Genomic DNA, 22,521 nt, shown 5'->3' with positions numbered 1-22,521 from the left:
AATTGTGTGTGTATGTTGTCTTTTTCAAGTGTTGGTTCAAAAAGACTTTTACTTCCTTTTTGCTTAGAAAAGCTCTCAATTAATCAGTCAGATTCAGTCACTTAGAGATTCTTGTTTCCTTCAGTTGACTTCAGATAGGTCTGTCTTTTTGCATAAGTTACATAGTCAGATGATTACAGATGCATTGGTCAATTGTGACCTGTTCATCTGATGGTTATATTATACTTAGTCAGAATTTTAAAGACTTTGATTTAGCAACACTGTTAACTGACCAATTCAGTAATAAACCTTGATTTGTGAAACCAAATAGAAGTGAAAATTTCCTGAAAGTAGATTTAAAGGCCGTTATCTCATTAAAATTACATGTTGTTCTCTGACGGTTATTTGTGCTCACTTGTGCAGTACTTTGACAAGAAAAATATGTGCAGGTAGCCTGCTTTCAAAACTGTAAGTGGCATATATTATGACTCAAGTTTCAGGGGAAATAGTTATCATAGAATCTTTTGAGTTGGAAGGGATCTTTAAAGTTCATCTAGTACACTCCCCTGCAGTGATCAAGGACACCTACAGCTAGATCAGGTTGCTCATAGTCCAGTCTGACTTTGAACATCTCCAGGGATAGGGGCTTCCACCACCTCTCAGGGTCACTTGTTCCAGTCCTTCACTACTACTTATTGTAGAATACTTTCTTATATACAGTCTACATCTCCCTCCTGTGCTTTGAAATTGTTTTCCCTTGTCCTGTTGTAACAGACCTGTAAAGAGTCTGTCCCCTTCTCTCTTATAGCCCCTGTTTAGATATTGAAAGGCCACTCTCAGGTCTCCCCAGAGCCTTCTCTTTTCCAGGCTGAACAACCGCAGCTGTTTTAGTCTGTCCTTGTGGGGAGAGATGTTCCATCCCTTCGATTTTTGTGGCCCTCTACTGGATACTGTCCAACGGCTCCATGTCTCTCCTGTACTGAGGACTCCACATCTGGACACAGTATTCCAGATGAGGCCTCATCAGAGCAGAGCTGAGGTGCGGGATCACCCCTCTTGACCTGCTGGCCACACTAGTTTGGATGCAGCCCAGGATACGTTGGCTTTCTGACTGCAAGGGCTCATTGCTTTCTCATGTTTACCTTGTCATCTAGCAGTCCTTTTTGGCAGGGCTGTGCTTCATTCTTACATCCACCAGCTTGTACTGATTATGGGGGTTGATATCACCCAGGTGCAAGACCTTGCATTTGGGTGTGTTTGAACCTCATGAGGATCTCCTGGACGCCCTATTCAAGCCTGTCTAGGTCTCTCTGGATTAAATATTGTCCCTTGGGTGTGCTGACCTTACCACATAGCTTGGTGTAAATCTGCAAGCTTGTCATTGATGTCCATCTGTTCATTGAAACACCGACCACCACTCTCTGAATAAAGACTCTGGATACAGTCTGGCAAGAATTTTTGTGTCCATTGAACAGTCCATCCATATTTTTACGATTTGGAAAGAAGGATATCTGAAGTTAATGAATTGTATACTGTGCTTTTTGAAACTAATGATACTGAAGAGTTAAATAATTTTCGAGGAAGTATGAAGCAAAACAGCTATGTTTGTTGCTTTCAGTTATGAGATGCTCATTTTGTTTCAATTGCAGTATAGAGAGAGGAATTTCAATTTAAATTTTGATCTTAGACAGTGAATTCAAATTGAAGTTTTAAATATGAATTGAAACTCATGTGTTTATAGTAATCCAACATGAAACACCTTTTTGGTACTCTTGGGTTTTTGCTTCAAGCTTCAAAATCAACTTTTTAAAGTTCTGATTGCCTATAATTCAGATGGAAGAATAGAAGTTTGAAATAGTTACTTTATCAAACTTATTTAATCACATTTTTTGTTACAGAAGGGAAATTGCAGCACATTGAGAATATAAACTGAATGCTTGGCATATCTATTAAAATATACTTTGATAGACTATTTGTACAAAATTTATGACTTTAAAAAAAAGAAAAAAAGAATGGAATTAGAAATATCACTAATATCACTTTGTCTTTATCTTACATTATTTTGAAAATGCTTCTGTTTTCCCATAATACTTTTCCATATATATATATATGTATATGTATATATAATATATATATATATATATATATATATATATAAATAAAAGTATTTTGGGAGATACAAGGGAAACAGGGAAACAAGATGGGAAACAACAAGCAATTGCAATTTCATACTTAAAAATAAAGACAAGTTGTTCTACCAAAACTATTACAATCAAAACTCTCCCTTTTCTTCGGTGAAACAGCAACAACAAAAATACTTGGACTCCATTTTCTTGCTGCCTTGATAGTGAGAATTAATGTTTTTCTTAACTAGCATTTTGATTAAATACATTTTTTTTTAATATGATAATATTGTGTCCTTTTCATATGAACTGACTGTCCAGGAGAACTACACATTCAGTGAGAAAGAATCTTCCCTATACTTATTACTGTAACTGCTTGTAGAAGAAAATTATTTCCTGATGACCTAGGAAGACCTGGATCAAGCATAATTTTGTATGATGATTCTAGTTATTCTCTCCTACTGAGATTCTTTTGTTTTTATCAGAAACTAAACAAATCTACATACATTTCGTTTCCGGAAATTTGGTTTTCTATTTTCTTAGTATTTTTGCACGTAAGTTTGAAAAAAGTTTTCCCATTTGTGACACAGTTCAGTTCTGAGAAAGCAATGTGCTGGCAGAAGTTATTTGCGGATGATCTAATTGCAAACTTAAATACATTCTAAGCATGTTACCTGAAAAATGGAACTGCCATTCTGAAAAACTGGACACTCTAACAATGCTTGTCTTGCAGAGAATGGAGTCATACCTTTTTATATCAGCAAAACCGAAACATTTATTTTTCTCTTTCTACTTTTGCCCTCATCTGTGATTTTTTTGTATTTATTCCATGGAACAAATAATTTCCTTTTGAATGTGTTTTTTGTTTGCTCTTTATTTCTCCTGCATCCAGATGGTCTATTTTTCTTAACGTTCCTCAGAATTCTTTTCAACAGCTAAGTAAGTGATTCAAAGCAAGCATTGTGGAAACCAGAATAAAGGTTTCCAGAAAAATATTATCAGTTACATAAGTCTGCTTTAGGCAATTGTCTCTCTCTTCTCCTGTGCCTTCCTTGGTTCTTCATTTAACAGCAGAAATGAGGGTTTAATTTCTGAAGACAGACCATGTAGTCTGCAGAGTGAAAAGGGAAAATTAACTTACAACTTACTGGCAGGTTCTCTTCTGGTGCCTAGAAAATGCCTCTATTAGGAATGGTAAAAACCATACTTGATTATGAAAGAATTGAAATAAGCATTTATATATGTAACTTTTTTTTTTCCCCCTAACTTTGATTTTGTTTAGTCTTCTCCTTGTATGGTGAGGAAACAAGACAAGCCTCTGCCAGCACCACCACCGCCCTTGCGTGATCCTCCACCACCCCCACCAGAGCGACCTCCTCCAATTCCACCAGACAACAGGATAAGCAGACACTTGCATCATCCAGAAAGCGTGCCTTCCAGAGACCAGCCGGTGCCCCTTGAAGGCTGGTGCCCCAGAGATGTGTTTGCAACAAGTCAGTTAGTAGGATCTCGAACAGGAAGTGACACTTCTCCCAAACCAGGATTGACTGCTGTTTCTAACATAAATGGAAGGCACAACCGCATAAGTTCTGAGCAGGGATTTATGAGAAAACACAGACGTCACGAATTGCCTGTGGAAGGTGCCAAGGTATGAAATTAGGTGAATTTATTGAACCTGTAATTTGATACTCTACTGCAGCGTTGTTTTCCTTGGCTATATTGCTGATGTTTGTAAATCTTTCTTGTTGGTTATTAATAATAATCAGGCCATAAATAAATGGTTTGTTACATACTGCAATTTCTTAAATTGCAGTACATGAGGGTCTAAGTTAAAATTCAGTTTTAACGTGGAACATTCTAAAAATGGCTTGGAGCAAAAATTTTAGATTTGCTATATTCTTTCAGCAAATGATTTGTACAGTTGGTGCATAATATAAGCTTAGTTATGCAGCATCTCAAGTTGACTGCAAATGCCTAAATTATTTGTGTTTGCTGATGGGTACTGTAGTTACCATCTGTGGAAAGTGAAGTGAGGACAGGGTAACCCCTTAAATCTACAAAGTATGTAATATGCTTATATGGTATTTACAAATATACTTAAGTTGTTAGCTCTATTGCATGCATTAACAAAAGCTAAATATTCTAATGATCAGGTGGTCTTAATTATCTGTAAAATGTTATTTTCAAAGGAATATTAAATTAGCGACGATCTTCACTATAATCTAATGGAAAATATCTAATCTACCTTGACCATAAGAAAGAAGAAATGAGTGTATCAAAAGCCAACCTAATGTAGAATAGTATGTTGTATCTTTGTTACTGACTGTATGGGCAGTAAACTTGAAAATGTATGATGGTACGGCTTTAGTTGCATTGCTTGATTTGATATTATCATCAGTTCTTTAAACTTCATTCACAGTAACTAGCAAATGCTTTTTTCAGTCGTTGTCAGTAATGCAAATATTTTTAGATGGGCTTTTCTTCATTTGGATTTTAAGTCAGAGCTCCAGCTGCTGGAGCTGTATGTTGTTTTAATTTCTCCATAGCATTTTTTATTTTTTCTTGGACAGAAGTCCAGTGCAGTGTCCAATAATTCATTTTGAGCTATGAGGGTGTTTGGAATTGTCACTTGCAATTTTTCCACTGGTTGTCCAGCTTTGTTTGGCTGGGAGGTATCTGCTTGTCACCTAAGAAGTATGATTGCCTGTCCTTGGCTGCACTGAATAGTGTCTAGAACTATGGTGTTTTTTCTATTTAAGAAAAAAAAAAAGAGGATTGATTGTTTCCACTTGTTAATTGAAGATATCTGAAAGACTAGAAAGTGGAGCAGTAGTCTTAGTATTAGTCATCCTCAAATAACTTGCAAGACTGTGTACTTGGAGAGGCCTGGATTTGGAAAGAGAGCGAGTGTTGATGGCCTAAGGAAAAATCCATATTTCTCTTCTAATTGCTACTTCATCAAAGCATCTTAATATTTCATTATAGAGCAGAGCATTAATTCAGTGTTGCTTCTCTCTTTTTTTTTTTTTTTTTTTTAGCTTATGCTTGCAATTCAGTAAAAAAAGTTAGAAATCATCACTTCTCTTCCTTTTCCCAAGATCACAATATTTCTTTATCAAATGGATATTGTGATAACTTTGGAAATGTGATTTTTAAATTTCAGTTATTATTGATAGAAAGCTTTTTGTTTATGTGATGAAAAGTGCTTAAGAAGTTCTTGGTATTATTTGTAATAAGAATGTTCTATCATCAGAACTGAGGTCAAGACCAAAATTTTACTTAGAATTAGACTGCTGTTCTAAATGTTATAGATTTTCATCTGCTTTTAAAAGTATACTGGGTTTGTATCTTCACTAGCACATTCAAATAGCCATTTAACATTCCAGTTGAGATTAGGCACAATATTGAAGCAAAGGGAAACAATACTAATCAAATCAGAATTACTGCTCAGTGTGGAAGAGCAATTGTAATCTAGAGGGGTTATACAGGTATTTCTTTAACCAAATGTTGTTTGAAATGTCATGTTCAGTTAGTAGGTCTAAGCCTTTTGGTTAAATGGAGTAACTGACAACTCTGAATTTCCATTTGAGGATGCATGAACGTTCTCAAGTAACACTTCATGAATTTCCAACCCTGATTCATTTGTCAATCATAATACAATCTTTTTGTTCTTGGTTAAGGCCAAGAATTCAGAAGACAGTTCTGCGTTCTGCCGGGTACAGCACCACAGAGGTTTAAGAAATGGTGTTTTACATGCTGTTCCTGTTGTTTTCCATCTGTACTCCATCTCTGCTGCTTTCATCAGTTTGCAGTCTTGAAATCCTAATTTTCCCGAAGTGGTTCAGCTGTAACTGAGTAGTTCATCTAGGAACTGTGACATCAAAATTCCTCTTCTGGAAAAATTCAAAGCTAGTGTGTTCTACAGCTCCCGAATTGGGTGAGCTGAAATTGATATGAAAAGAATCACTTTAAGAGTATAGGTCTGCTGTCTGACCTCCTAGGAAAGTTTTAATGCATAACCTCCTCAAAGTCAGTTTCTAATATCTGGTTGAGGAACATCTGTGGTGATATATATGGTGGATAAATGGGAGTAGAGACTCATTTTAACTTTTGTGTGATTTTAGGTATTTTCAAATGGTCATCTGATAAATGAAGAATATGATATCCCTCCACGGCTTTCACCTCCTCTTCCAGCTGCCTCCACCATCCCTAATATAAAGTAAGTTAACTTTTAACTATAAAGGAAATCGGTTAATTACGGTCAGATAATAGCACCGCGGTGCTATTGTAGAGTAGATATATAATAGATCTATATAGAATAGATTCAGCGGTGCTAAACGGAAAACAGGAAAAAAGAAAAAAAAAAAATAACCTATATCTATTTGTGATATGTTTTCCATGATGCTTTAATGTGTTTCTACAAAGGAAATGTAATCTTTTTTTTTTTTTTTTTTTTTTTTTTTTTTTTTTTTTTTTGAGTAGAAACAATTCTGTTGTTGCTTGAACATATTACATTTCGTAGCAAAAGAATATACTGTGGCAGATGATCTTGCTCGAACCTGTCCATTCCATTTTCGGTTCTACTAGTACTGAAAAATTGTGATCAAAGCTATATATTACAAGAGATGAGAGGTTCTAGAGGCAGTGCTAAATGTAAAGATATTTTGTGTGTGCATGCTCTCTGTCTCTAACCTTGACATGTTTACTGGACTTTCTACACCGAGAGCTTTTCGTCATGCCAGTGTCAGTAGTTGCAAACTACTCTGTGTTCTGGTAATATTGTGATTTAAAACATGAACAGTCCTCTGTTCAGATTAATCTTCTCAAACTGACCGCATCTTCCATGATACACAGAGCTCCTGGGGTGTTCCGCAATCTATCGATCAGAAAGAGAAAGAATTGACTGTGATGGACAAACTACGTACTTTAGTATTCCAAAGCAAATTACTGAATTCTAATAAATTGAAGATTTGTATTATTTATAATGTTGAAACAAACAAACAACAACAACAACAACAAAAAAAAACAGACCTGTATTGTTTCATGAAAATCTCATTTTTGCAGAGATATTTTTCCTACTGCAGTCAGCCTAGTGCAAGCTTCTCATTTTTCCCTCCTCTTTAATCGCTGCAGAGTTTTGGTTTGAGAGTTAGTTTGTTTTATTCAGCTCTAAGGCATTTGTTTCCTAGTTCTTTTTTGTAAGTCTGTAGATTTAACTGGGACATACATTGACCAAGTATGAAATGCCTTAGTCTAAACAATGATGAGTCTAAATGATGTTTAGTTGGAGATTCACAGTTTCACAATTCTGATGTCCTCACTTGACCTATTTGATCATTTATTTACTGAATATGACATAGCAAATATTAACTTTTTAAAAAAACTTAATTGCATAGTTTATTATCAGTATTGGTTTTTTGTTTTTTTTTTCCTGAAAACAGGGCTAATTTATTTTCATTTTGTTAGATTTATTATTATCCATATGTTAGTCATGGAATGTTGAACTCATGTTAACTAAGCATCTACTTTTTATTTTCCACTCAGCTGTAATCCTTACTTGTGAAAACAGTTATTCTTTTATTGGACTGATGTAATTATATCAGATTATTTTTAGCATTTATCAATTTTAGTTTTGATCAAATTGCTATTTTCTTCTCAACAAATAAGATAAAGATTTTAGGTTGAAGATATAGAACAGTTCTTCCCTCAAACGTATAAATTTTCAAAGTAAAAAGTGTTTGTTTCTATTCCTGTGGGTATAGTATCTTCTATGCAGGACTTAGCTTCACAAGCTTGACAAATCAGTGAGTTTGGATGGAACAGCTACTCTCAGATAATTCTTGTGTGAATTCTTAGCCTGTGATCAATAGAAAATTGTATATTCCCCTATGAACAAGGGCAAACTCTTTTATATGTGCTTAGGTTTTAAGGGTAAATATGCACTCAACTGTAGTTTTTTAGAAGCATCTGATAAACATTGACATATGTGATGTGTATAACTTAGCATCTATTTTATTGAAACAGAGATAGTTTAATAACTTGCTTTTAAGCTCACTATCAACTGTTTCTTTGCGTAAAGTCTGTACAAGTGCTGATACTAAGAACCTGATGTCTATACTGTACATTTTGTGGGTCAGCAATTCAAACAGTTGTAGTCTTGTCCCATGAATTAGAACAGTCTGCAGTAATTGGAACATATTAGCAGCATGCTTAGAGTGTGTCTTAAATTTTTGTTTAATCTGAAAGATACTGAAGTTTTGCATTCTGAAAGTGCAAATCAAAGTATGGTAGGTGAATTGAGTGAAGAGATTGATTTCAAAAGTACAGTCCTGATCAGAGCAAAATACAAGGACTGCAAGTTCATCTTATCTAAGCTCTGTGAATCAATTTACCAGTAAATGACAGAAGGGGAATTTTTCCATGAAGTATCTTCAAAAAAGTGTGTTGTTAGTTTCCCTGAAGCTCTGCTGGACTTAGAGGCTTGGCAAAAACATCTTCTCTGTCTTCCCTGCCTTACTTTGCCCCTAGGCGTTCAATATAATAAGAGAGTTTGGCATCTAGGTGACTGTTCAACAAATCAGAAAAGACAAAGTCACTGTTTGTCAGAATGCAGCAATGCAAAGGAGATTTGGAGTCAACTATTACAAATAGATTTCAATTTGGGAGAGCGATGTGATTTATTTAGAACTATGAATTGTGAAAGGTTAATAAAACGTAAGAGACAATTTTAGGAATCTAATGAAGGATATATTAGTTATATGTTAGCACCTTTAAATTACTTTACAAATCGAAAGGACCTTTCAGATATTAATCACATAAGATATAGCTCAGCAAATATTTTCCTCACTTTAAGAACAGCATGAAAGAGACTTTACTAGCATGAAGGGCCTTGTCTAAGGCTACAATGTACTTGGAAGCAGGAGAATGTAGAACCTAAGTCTTCAAAAATTCCAAACCTGTAATGATTTCTCCGTAGTGCAATATTGTTGAAAATTGATTTTAGCGTAAAGATACTGATATTTGTGAAGTGAATTTATAGATTTGTTATAGCATAAATTAGGTTCTTGTACCCACTGAATATATATGTTCAGAAGCGGTTGGGAAGGGAAAATCTTATTTTTTGTACTCCTTGAATATTCCAAATTTGCTTATTTTTTAAACTGTCAGTAAATGAGTCTCCCAGCTTTCATGTATAAGAACTGTTTCTGTCAGGAAGCTGATAAGACTGGCTATTACAGTGCTGTACTTCACTATACTGATGGTCAGGCTCTCAGTTTGTGCCCTGTAGATTTCCTTTAAAACAAACAAACAAAAAAACCCACCTCTATGTCTCACTAAATAACTAATCAACAACCTAAATCTTTCCTATAAGCAATTTCAAATAGTGCCTTCAGAGGAAACTTTTTTGTTACTATTTTTTTAATATCATTATTTTTTATTTTTTTCCTGTTTTTATTGTTTCCCATTTTTAGCCTTTGAAATGGGCTTCAAATGCTACCACCGTACTTGGCTTCAGTTTTGTTCAGTGTTGGACCTTTCTGGTATACATACCAACATTGACATCAGTTCAATTTGTGATTATTTTTAAAATTCGCAGGCTTATATGTTTTATATAATATCTTCAGAACGTGCTGGATTGCCGAACAGAATGGTTGCACAACCACAGAAGTAGTTATTCTTAATGAGCCTTTGAACTGTCTGAGCACAATACAGACTTCTCAGTATCCTGTTAGGTTTTACTTGCTTTAAGTGTCCATACAGCAGTGACACAAACCTGTTGCCCGCTCAACTTGGAGTTCAAAGATGGAAAAAGCATTTCACACTGCACTGCTGTATTTACAGAAGACCTTTTGCTCCCTCTACAGAAGGTGGTTGAATACTGCAATATGTGGTTTGGAGTTCAGTGTCGTGAATCTTTTTTCACCTTGTGTTTAGCTGGAATGCTTTTGCAAAAAAACTTGAGTTCCCATCTTCCACGAGTTTGTTGGTGAAGTCACAGGTGTATTACTGTTTGAAAGAAACAGTGTCTGAGAGGTTAGGAGTAGCTAGGGAGCTCTAGACTACGAATATATTAAAACAAAAGCAACATTTCTGCCTCCTACGTTCTCTCCTCTTATTTTTTTCTCCCTCATTTGTTTGTTTATTTAGTGACTGGTACTCATAGCAGTTAGTTATTCACTTTTGTTCATGGAGTACTCAGATGTTCTGAAGTTATTTAACATCATCTAAAATAAATTGTGAAAGGCATAAGGTTTTCCTACGTGAAAAAGTACATTGCATGTATCAGATGCTGTTTGTGTTGGAAAAAAAATGTTGAGATGAGCTTGACTTGTCACTTCAGTTCTTGCCTTTATGATAAAATTGAACTAACAAGACCATCAGAATGGAAATTATGTCCACTCCTGTCTCATTTTTCCTATGGTACTTAAAAACTTCCCTCAATGATACATTAAGTAGATGCGTCTTGTAATGCGGCATGTAGTTGAGCTCAGGGGCCACGAATCAAAATGGTCAAGAATGCATTCCACATCTTCCTTTGAAATCCTCCAGCTATTGATTCTGGTTAGGAATGAAAGTACTCGTTATTTAATATGCAGATGATTTTTGAGGATACATATTTAGTGTTCAGCTAGTTTAAGAATCGAATGTCTGTTTATGGTTTTTATATATGGTTAAACAGAAGTTAAATTAAGCCCTTAATGTAAGCTTGTGTATTTTGAATGGCTTGTGAGTTTCTTATTGATTTTAATCTATCAGTATAATCGCTATAAGCAAAGGGGCTATATATGTAAAAGAAGGTGATATTGATTGCTACTTAGGCTTGGGTTTTTTTTTCTATGTCTGATGAAGTGAAAGGTATGCTGAACTTGTTAATGTCTAGCAAAATCTCTTCCCCTAGATGGTGCTCACTAAATGAAAATTTTGCCCATTGTTATGTTTATAGCAAAAACCAGCTAGAAGGAATTAAGCTTTAGCTTAAGCTGTAAAATAAAACTAATATCCTGCAGTATTCTCCAGGTGGAGCTTTTTTTTTTTTTTTTTTTTTCCTAATATTTTTGTTTTTGTACCCGTAAATAGAGATTGTGAACCTACTTGGGAGTTCAGTGATGTAAGGGCTGGAACAAGATAGAAATCATGAATGTCCGCTGCCTTACTGTGCCCTGCTAAATACTATTTGCCCTGAATTAACTTCTGTTTCATTCTTTTAATAAGTGCAAACAGCTTAAGCCTTCTAATGTAGTACTACTTCTATGTAGTACTAATTCTTTGGAATTCTCTGTTGTGTTATGCTTGCTTAAAGTAGCTGTTTAATGCTTAAGAGTTCCACTAACCTGTTTCCTCTAAGTATTCTCACTAACAGAAAAGGCAGCAACCTTTAAGCATGTTTGACGTTGTATTTTTTTTTTTTTTTTTAACCTTACATGTAGCTGGCATGTATTAAGGATGTTTATACTAAAAAAGTATATCTTCTGCATTGTACTGAGGACAATTATCCAACAGTTACAGCAGAACTGATCTTTTTTTCTGATCTCCATAGGTGCCCAGTTTCCTCAGCAAATTCTCTGTCTGATAAATCAAGGGATCATACGGATGATGATGATGAATACAAAGTTCCTTCTTCACATTCTATAATACTGAGCTCTCAACCACCTCATTGTCATAATATAAAACCTGTTGCTCGGTAAGGTCGATTAGCAATCTTGAAAGCAACTTACCATAGTCTGTCTTTTTTCCAAAATTTAATTGCAGTGATGGTTGTGTGGTGTCTAAAATGTTTTTTCTTTTCAAGCTTGTGTGACTTATGCTTCTGTTTCATTTGACCACCACAATCATATATCTGTGAAGTTCACTCTATTGTATCTCAGTGATATGATATTATTTGTTGCTTTTAAGTAACACTTCTTGGGAAGATAACTTTTTTGTTACGTACATGGAATAAGCCTCTTTTGCTTTAAACATATTCTAAAGTATTCTCTCCAAACTCTCACACTTGTTAATTATTAATAGATTATAGCAAGGAGATTTTGAGCCAAAAAACATGACATCTGAAGGCTAAGTCATTCATGGTGAACTTATTGATCTTTGAATCATAAAGAAAATCTAAATGTATGGAATGAAGAGAATGAGTCTTGGGAGAAAAAAGGGCCAATTCCTTTACTCATCCTTTAGGTCAAAAGTATGATACTGAAACCAGTTACACATCTACAAAGTCCAAGCTTTTTTCTCTCTCTGTCATAATACGATTTCAAGAACCCACTATCAGTAACTCTCAAAATATCATCACAAAATAAGCCACTTAAAATTTTTTAGACCTTTTCAGTTGGCCATTTATAACATGAATAAAAGATCACTCCTTGCATGCAAGTTAAAAATTCTGAGAAACAGAATTGCAGAAGTTGTGATACAACCTTCATTGCATGGATGTGAATGTTACACAGTTGTCTTAGCTTTATGATCTTGAGTGCTTAAATGTCCTACCGGACAGTCTTGATTATAGTTGACTCCATATGCTTCAGAAATGGGGGATCGCTTTCTTTTACCTCTTTTTCCTAAGTATTGCATCCTCAGCTCATAGATAATGCTTGGCCATTTCAGCAAACAGAAGAGCCTGCAGAATGTATTTTAGGTTTTTTGAAATTCACAAACAATTCTTCCATTTAATTATAAAATTATATTACTTCTATGATTTCCTGTTATTTTGCTACTAAATCTGTCAATTCTAAAATTTACAAGATTAATAAAAAGAGGTGATTCACGGTCGTTTTTTCTGGCAGGTCAGTTAACTGTCTGGTTTGTTGCAGCTGATCTCCTACATACATATAGGCAAGTTCAGCAATAAAAAATAGTATTATAAAAGTGATATGTTAGTCACTCACTCTTTGATAAGTGTCTTTTCCTAATAATATTTTTTATGAAAAGGCTGTCTTGTTAGTACTGATATGCTGCTATTCTCTCATGCTGTCTAATGTCAGTGTGTCATTCTGATTCCTTTACTGGACTCTTCATGAAGACTTGTTAAGTTGTGTCATGTTAGGTTATCTTACCTACCTATGTTGATGAATTTACTGAAAACACAGAAGACATTTAATCTAAAGTAGCAATGATTCTTAATTATTTAGTATATGTGGTGATGAGTCAAAGTAAGTGTTGCTTTCAATGCTTTTGAAAGGTTGAACCAATCTAATTTTTGAGAAGCAACACTTCCTCTACCACTTCCCTGGAGAAATTATTTCATAACAAGATGCTTCTTACCATTAGTTTTGGGTTTGTTTGTTTGTTTGTTTAAAGTCTTGTGATTATTCTTACATTTATTTTATTACTCCGAGCTATAACTCTTGGGATCACAAAACACAATTTCACTTCCTTTTTCCCACTGATGTATTTTAAATGATTATAGACCTTTATTCATCTCGCCTTTCTGTATGGCTGAAAGAGATAGTTATACCAATTTTGGCAATATTGGTAAAAACCCCAGATGTGAAATTCTAACTTTATATGGCTCTAGCAGATTTGTCAATGTGTGATAATAATGACATGTAGTGTGTAGTTGTTTTTTTTCCATTTTTAAAATGGAGTTGTTTAGCATGGTGGTCTTTTTCTAGAGAAACCTTCTGATTCTTTCCGAGTATGCAGGATCAGCAGCTCCAATGGCGGGAGTTGTTTTCCAGTTGTTTGACATTTATTTAAGCAACATTTAATATTATGGAAGACATTTTTTGCATGTTATTTCCCCACGGTCTTAGAGCAGTTGTTTTACCAAAAATGAAAATTAAAAAACCTGCAATAGATTGTTGTTTGTTTGTTTGTTTTTTGTTAAGATTTTAGATTTATTTTTACTTTGCTTCATTAACTCTAAGTGAATTTTTCTATTTAACTTGATACTGTTATTTAATTTTGAGAGACTGATACACTAGCATTAAAAAAAAAAAAAGATTCTAGTACAAGTTGTCAATGAGACTCCATTTTTCTATACAGAAATATATGCCTGCAGAACTGCTTTGACTTATTCATTTCTTCTTTCTAAACAGTTGGCTAAGACTTTACTTGAAATTCGTTATTGCCAGTGATGTGTTTTCCATTTGTTTGCTTTAAAATTATTTTCCTATGTAGATAGTTAACAAAAATTCCCTTTTGCCCTCTTAGTGTTTTAGCTAGTACAAGTTTAACAGTTAGAAAGGGGAAAACAGTGTTGAGTTGTATGCATTAAATGTGTAAATAAACCAGTGATCCAACTTCTGAAGTGAGGACTGTATTTAGCATTAGTAATTCTATATGATTCTTCCTGTACTTTGAGTAAGTTACTTAAACTATGTCAGAATACCACCAAGAAAACAATATAATTCTTCAAAGGTCTTTCAATGAGAGCTATCCAGTACCTAAGCTCAATATAAAAACTACTAAGTTTAGAGTTGATGCAGTTTCTCTTCTTTCATTTGTTTCTGTGTAGTGGACTGCTGTCTTCAGCACTTTGTAATTCTGGAAATTAACACTTGGTTAACTGGTTGATATTACTTAGTTGTTAATGTCTGTCTTCAGGGTTTGTGAGAATGGTCAATGTGCTGGAGTAACAAATGGAACACACAGTGCTACTTCTGATGTGAAGAAATCAAAACATCCAGAGTTAGGTATGTTTTAACATTTCACCTTTCTGCAAGAAAACTTACTCTGTGCTTTTCCAGGGGTACAGCAAGAAAACATTCACTTCTTGTAATTGTGTCATTCAGGAGATGTCTATGATGCACCTACTGTTCCGGTACCTTTGCCAGCTGCACGGCCTCCTACCAGAGACAACCCAAAACACAGCTCTTTGCTCAACAGGACTCCCTCCGATTATGATCTTCTGGTGCCCCCTTTAGGTTGCAGACTTTTTGCTGATTACATTTAATGGTTTACATAGCCTAGATTAACCAAATGCCGTGTTTACTGAAAAACAACAAATGTTGAGTATGTTAAGAGTACCAAACCAACTATGGGCTAAAAATTACAGCTGTACATCAATACTTGCCAATGTGGCATCTGTCTGTAAGCCCTCATGCAAGACAGATGAATAGATAAACTAAGTCTGGATTCAAGCTACAAAGAAAAACAAAACTGTTTTGTGTAAAATAGATTGAAAACTTACTTGGATTATTGCAATTTAATGCATGGAGGGTTTCTGATTGTAGCTTAAATAATTACTTTTATTTTATCATATTAAAAAGATGAGTGATAGGATTTGAGTGAAAGAAAACTTAATTAGGTTACATTGATAAGTTTTTGTATTGCTTTTCCAATGTCAAAGGATAGTTCAAAACTCACTCCTGCTACAGTCACATAAAGCTATCTTCCCTAGTCTAGACTTAGTCTTGTGCCAATGAGCTAAACATTTTGAGGACAATAATTTTAAAGAGGCCACTCTGCCTACATACTGGGACTGAGCTTGACATCACATCTACTTTCATCAACAAACTTGATTCTCTCATTGCTAGACTATACTGTATGTGTCATCATCCAATAAGACCTCTTGAATAATGCTTGGTAACTCTGGTCCTGTCTGCATTGCCTTAATGTAAGGGGAGTTATTTTGCCAAGTATACTAAATTCACTTTGTATCTTAGGTCGGAGCTTTAGAGCAGCAGATAAAGGTAACATATGGTATAAATGTAGCAGATCGGATGTAGTCAGCATTGGTACTTGAATATAAGTATGTTTTCTTAGCCACTGAAGCATTATTGTTATTCTACACTGATAATCAATGAGACTTTGATTACAATATAGTCATGCAATGCAGTCAGTTGAACTGTTTAAAAGACATTCCTCCCCCTCTCCATCCCAGAAAAGAAACTGAGCATGTTTTAAAGGAGAACTGTGCATAGTAGGAGTCACGCTAACAACTTCATTAATGCAGTCACTGAACTGCTAGACAAACCCCAGGAGCAAGGGACACGGTAGCCAGAGAAAAATCAATTTTAAACCATTCTATTATGCTCTATGAAGTTTTGTTCATCTAATAAGTCTTTCCTAAATGCAGGTGAGGATGTGTTTGATAGCTCACCTCCTTCGCTACCACCACCACCGCCACCACCTGCTAGGCACAGCATCACTGAGCATACGAAACCGTCTGGCTCAGGAAGTCGACCTCCTTCAGGACATGAACTGTTCCTTCATCCTGGTAGGAATATAAAAAATAATATATATTTAATTTCATTTATTCCAGAAGTGAAACTGTTATTCAGTAGAGTTGTCATTAGGCTTCAGAAAGCTGTTTTGTATTCAACTCAACATACAGATATATAAGAAATAGTTTTGTTTTGTTTTTGTTTTTTTTTTAACTGTTATTGAATGGTGGAGTTGAAAAAACAAGGAATAAGACAAGTCAGCTTTTCATTATCACAAAGTAATAAGATAAAGTCAATATTTTTATACCAGGCAAGACATTTTGTTAAATTGTATTTTTCTCATAGGAATTATTACTTCCAAAGTACCAAGTTTTCTGCTGTGATCTGAGGTATCTTCTTGTCAATTTCATTGTTTTTCATAGTTCATTAATAATTCATGTTTGGTTATTTTTTTTCCAAGTTGCTACTTCAGAAAAAAACTAGAGAACATGAGAAAATAATGCCCTATTTTGTTAGAACTGTTGCTGTAAGATTTTGCAGCAAAACTGTATTCATTGTGAACACAGCTGCAGGACCCTGTGGTTTTATAACTTTTTTTATAGTTAGTCAAATTTTCACCTAGCTTTCCCCACAGATCACTGTCACGTCTTTAGTCCAGTATTTTGCTTATGAAAGTCATGAAAGTTACATTTAGAATTCATTAGTGTGAGCTGATGACCGTTTGATTGTTGGGTTAATGAAGTTGTGTAAGTTTGTTGCTGATAATACGAGTTACAACAGGGTTTTTATGAGTTACAGAGCATGTCCACCAAGTGGCTTTTTTCCCCATTGTAGAAGTTGTATAGACGTAGTCCCCTTTGTATTTCCAAAGAATACTGGTGTCTCTGTTCCAAGAATATTTGTGATAGATCCCTTCCCCTTTCCTATCTGTTCTCAATGATAAGCTATATCAAGAGGTTTAAATTTAGGTGTTTTAGTGATAGTGTCATAGGAGTGCGGGAATTTAGATGACAAGCAAAATTCATAATAAACTGACAGGTTGTAGGGTGTTTTTCTGACCTTTGTGAATGATGTCATCTGTGGTATTTGTGTTAACTTAGGTTGAACCAAAATAACCTGCTTTGAAATGTTTTCATTGTGTATATGTATGCATTTTTTGCCATCAGTTGAAATCTGAGCACTGAATAGTTCACCAAAACTGCATATGTTTAATAATGTGGAACTCTGCTTCTGCGTGCGTCCAGGTAAAAAGATTAAGCACACTGCAGGATGTAAAGGTTGATCACAAATATAGAACCAGGAACTAAACTACCTTCAACGCTTCAAAATAAAAATAATGTTATCTTTAGTCTTAATGAGTGTTTCACTTGTGTAATCTGAGGCAGAAATACACTCTGCACCATTCAGTTCTAATATGAATGCTGAGGGGAAAATGAAAGTCCTCCGTCAGCCCCAGATGCATACGAACTCTGTTGATCTATCTACAGTTTGCCGGTATATGCAGGGGTTTTAAATATTATTTCCAAATAGTCAGAAGAAGCATCACTGATAGTGTTTTTAAAAAATATATTTTAATTAAAAATCAGGAGAATGCATTTGTGGCCGTTCATTCTTTATTTTTACATAGTGAATACAGTGTTACAACAGCACTTCTCACGAGTCTTGTTAAATACGTATGTCTACTTGAGCATACGTGCATTTGTGAATTGATCTTTTAAATTCTTTTTTGATTCTTATGGTATTTCTAAAGACATATTGACATATTTCACACTTCGTATTGTGCCAAATAAACGACTGCAAATGATTTGATGCATTTTTGAAGACTGATTTCCATAGAAGTCTTCAGAGTGATATCGTAGCTGTTCTTCTGAGCCTGGAGATTAGAATAATAATCTCACCATCAACAGTAGCAAAAGGTTGGATACATTTTGAGTGAAGAACTGAAGTTAGGTCCAGGATGATGTCAAAAGCTTGTTCTGCAGCCTTCACAGTATTAAAATAAATAAATAATTTTAAAGGGGGCTGTAGTATGCCAAGCCTATACCTTTCTCTGATTCTTTAAATTCTGTTCCTTTAATCAAGAGGCAGAACTCTTCACAGCTTTTAGCAGTCCCTGTAATGTTCACCCAGTAACTGGGACTGTGCAAGTAAGTAAATCTGACCTGCAGTATTGGTGGACTGCAAAGCATTGAAGTGTCAACTGAGCTAGCAGGAATACTTCTTCTCATTTTGCTGTTTCAGGTCTTGCAACTTCTATATTTTACCAGCCAAAGTCCTCTGAGTGTCAGGGCTGAGTAATTGGAAGGTGCATCATGAATGTCAATGGAAAAACAATAGTGCAAGGTAGACTGCCTTTTTTTCCTGTGCTGTTATTCTGAAGACACAGATATGTGTCCGCTATGCAAGCATTTATTTTGGGTGGATAGATGCATACACTCACACTTTGGGGAACACCTCTGTCCAGATTTGTGGCTTTTAAATAGACTCTTTTAAGACTAAGGTTCTGTGTATCGGCCCTTCCTGATCACCAAATACTTGTTCTAATTCTTCTAAGACGCTCTATTGCTTTATTATTACAGATCCTCATTTTGATCCAATAGCTGGTCATGTTCCCTTGCCGCCTGTTCGTAGAGTAACTGGAGAAAATGTCAAAACAAATAGAACATCACAAGACTATGATCAGCTTCCTCCCTCTTCAGGTAAGGTAGAAAACTATTTCTGTATAAGGTTACAGCCTCATGAAAGATGTAACTTCAATTCATAACATCAAATAAGACAACTGGTAGCAGAAATATTGCTTTGTAAAAGCACAAAATCATCATTGGGTCATAGAGATTAAAGGTCTGCAGTATATAAGTAAAAATGCTTACCTGTTTCTTTGAGGTTATATAGATATTATGGCACCACTTTATGCCAAGCAGAATGCTAATATGATTTCTGGTGTTTTCTGGTTATTTTTGAGAAAATCAAGGATATTTCTGCTATCTTTGAGTACACTGGAGATCAGAAGTTATTTAGAGCCCAAAAGCCCCTTCCATCTTTGTTTTACTGCTTCTTCAAAACAAGTAGTTTCACTTTCTGCAGCATTACTAATTTCTGATCTTTTTTGCTAGTATGTCTGTCTGAGGTTCTAAGAAAATTTTAAAATACTTTTTATTGGATCTGCAAGAAGCAAAACCAATTCAAATTCAATCTTGCTACAAAATAGGTACGATGGAGTCAATTCCTCTGCTATTAATATTGTACTAAATGTTTCCAGAGAATACAAATACTACATAAACAGAATATATATTGAAATTAACTTAAATATATTAAAATAATATCAGTATTGCTTGTTTTCCAAAGTACTTTCACCACTTTGTAGACAAATTTTATTTTCTTTATCTGTGTGTATGGAGCAAGGGGGGGGGGGGGGGGGGGGGAGGGAAGGTGATTATCTGAACCACTGAACAATATTCATTCTCCAGATAGAGTGAATTGTATGTTGAAACTATTTTCTAATGCATGGAGAAGAGGAAGGACATCTGCAGTCTTTCAGTCTTTATGGTCTTGAGTGCTTAATTGCAACAGTAACAAGTGGAAAAAATGTACAATTTTTAATGATAATTACATATCTCTTTCTTACAAATGTGTAGTTCTACTCTTCTGGGGAATAGGAAAGAATACCTATTTCCTCACTAGAGATTAGGCATACAGAGTGTTATAGAATCTTCAGTGAGTAGCAAATCTGAGAATGTGTGTGATGCCTTTAATAAAACAGCAACATTTTGGGATGGATACTATTATTAACATGACAGTTACTTGTTTTTTCCTATTGTTAGAAAAACGCTTATTTGATAATACAAGTTTCATATCTGACCCTGTGAGGGGGTCTGTTTGCCTTATGATATTAGCCTGATTAATGAGGGTTTTATAATTATAATACAAACTATGATTACCTTTTAAAAATGTTTATTGCCTGCATTTCTTTCGTGGAACAATCTTTAATTTTCCTAAATTATTGCAAGATCCTTGCTAATTAAGTTCTTGCAGCTTTTTGATGTCACTCAACACATACTGTTCTGTCTATATATTTTTCCCATAGCCATCTTCTGAAACATCTAAACGTATTGACCTTTGTTATAAATACCACTCTAAATCAGTATGACATACAGCAAGATATTCAATTTAATTTCAATTAAATGAAGGCTATGTGATAGATCATGTCATACTCTTAATTGAAAGATTTTGATTTTTTTTAGAGTGATAGTACTTCCATAGAGTGGAACCGATGAACTTCAAGGTGTACTGATTCGTCTTACACTATGATGTAAAAAAAATATATATATAGTGTAAAAATTGTAGCTCTGCTTAAAACTTTAGATTTTATATTTATTCTGATTTAATCAATTCACTTAGGAAGTTCTTTATTTCAGCCCTTTGGTGGTTCTTTGAACTAGCTGGAAAGGAAATGTACTTTACTCTAAAATCTAATTATAATTTAGCCACTGGCTCCCTAGTGTAGTGCTGGGAGTCCTTTGACTTATGTGCTTCATTTTGACTGTAAGTTTGCTGTCTTTATATTTAACTGACTCGTTAACATGTAGTGACAATGTCATTCTAATTGAGCCATGTATTTAGATTTAGCATGGAACACGAGAGGTAGTTGTCAGCTGTGCACCTAACTATCCCAAAGGCATAATTTTTCTAACATCTTAAATACATCATTTTAAAATTATTACAATAAAAGCAAAGCAAATGAGATTGCTTTTCTTTTTGATTGATATTTTACCTAAGCACAGCAAATTATGCATGGGAAAGGTAAAAGAAAATTAGGCCTCTAGTATACACGACTTCAGCTATTCTGTAAGAAATTGATTCAAATGGCTAGTTAAGAATATAATGGCTAGTTGAGTATAGCATATGCCTGTTCACTCATCTGGCCTTATTAAAGCATTTGCATGCAAATTTAAATACCTTTACAATTAAATATTCAAATTTAGGAGTCAGGGAGTGATTGGAGGTGTGTCACACATAATTTCAGGGTGAATTTCCATGAAACCCAATGAAAATCATTAGTTATACTAATGCAAAATATGAAGATCACACCTAACAGCTTGCTGAAACAATATATGCAGTTAATCCTTTTTCATTTTCTTCCTGTTCTGCCCATTCCTTAGCATAGATGTGTCCTTGATGTGCTTTGTTCCTGTGCATACCATGCCATAGCTGCACAGAGGGCCTTGGCCTTATGCAGCAAGCCCTTGGCACTCATCATCTTCTCTGTTTGCCTGTTTCCCTGGTGCTTCTCCATCTGTTGGTGAAAGACCATGGAACATACTGGAGAAGCAGCAAGGGTCATTTCACAGCAGAGAGGAACAGAGACAGCTGGCATCATTATAAATATTTTCCTCCCACGGTATTACAGAGCCTTCACACCTTGCAACTTTTTCCATGGTTTTTAGACATTGAATGTCTAAAATGTCTAAATTTCTAAATGTCTAAAATGTCTAAATGTCTAAAATTGAATGTCTAGAGTCTGTCTTAGCCTTTATACTAGTCAGTTTCCAAAGGGTTAAACTTAACGCTGCATTACAGAAGTGTGGTAGGGGGAGACTTCTTGCAGTGGAAACTGTTAATTGAATTATACAATTAGGAAATCTGTTTCAGTTTTTAGTTAGACATCCATGGTGGCTGAAACATCAAAGGATGGGAGGTTGGAAAGAGAAGTCTTGCTTAAATACCTCTATCTCAGTGTCCAGATGGATGTGCAGCTTAGGCTTAGTATCTGTAAGCTCAGGATCCAACGTGATACCCAGCTTCAGCTCAAATTTTATATGGATGTGAAGATATTGAAAGAAATGTTTCTCATAATGGAAATACAGTTAGAGAAGAGCTGAAGTATCTGTGCTATAGAGGGATATCATTAGTGTGTGAATAAAATGCATACATTGCAAATTTGCTGGCAGAATTAAAAGTGACCTTTCAAAATGGTGCAATCACTTTAAAAAGTTTCTTAGGAAGCATCAGCAAAGTGAAGGCTTTATATGAGAAATAATTTCAGTTTCAAGTTTGTAATAGGCTGGTTAGAGCAAAAATTACCTCATTTAGTGCATGCATGTGCACAGAGAAGGATCTGACTTACATATTAGGTGCCCAGGAGTAAATGTTTGCATCCTAAATAAATAAGTTCATGACAAAATGTTCTGTATATCAGAAGTTTTATATATTTGTGAAGGAAAGGAAATTTTTTTTAACATTATATATTGTAATTTTAAACATGAAGAATATTCTTCTGTTAGTCTTGCATTTTCTAGAACAGATGAAATTAGGTATTTTAA

General features: G+C 34.8%; 1 protein-coding gene across 3 annotated transcripts in view; it reads left to right on the top strand.

The window, feature by feature from the left end:
- CBLB (Cbl proto-oncogene B) overlaps positions 1-22,521 on the top strand; it is a 121,213-nt gene that overhangs the window by 93,522 nt on the left and 5,170 nt on the right. For 2 of the 3 annotated variants that reach the window (XM_072356552.1, XM_072356568.1), the window contains exons 12-18: positions 3,385-3,750; positions 6,227-6,321; positions 11,641-11,784; positions 14,640-14,728; positions 14,828-14,959; positions 16,114-16,254; positions 18,781-18,900. In XM_072356552.1, coding sequence (XP_072212653.1) covers positions 3,385-3,750; positions 6,227-6,321; positions 11,641-11,784; positions 14,640-14,728; positions 14,828-14,959; positions 16,114-16,254; positions 18,781-18,900 — 1,087 coding nt within the window. The remainder of the gene's footprint in view (positions 1-3,384; positions 3,751-6,226; positions 6,322-11,640; positions 11,785-14,639; positions 14,729-14,827; positions 14,960-16,113; positions 16,255-18,780; positions 18,901-22,521) is intronic. The other variant, XM_072356560.1, reaches the window with a different exon arrangement.

The sequence above is a fragment of the Excalfactoria chinensis genome, chromosome 1 (genome assembly GCF_039878825.1).
Source record: "Excalfactoria chinensis isolate bCotChi1 chromosome 1, bCotChi1.hap2, whole genome shotgun sequence".
Taxonomy (NCBI): domain Eukaryota; kingdom Metazoa; phylum Chordata; class Aves; order Galliformes; family Phasianidae; genus Excalfactoria; species Excalfactoria chinensis.
This window is presented reverse-complemented; position numbering and strand designations above follow the sequence as displayed.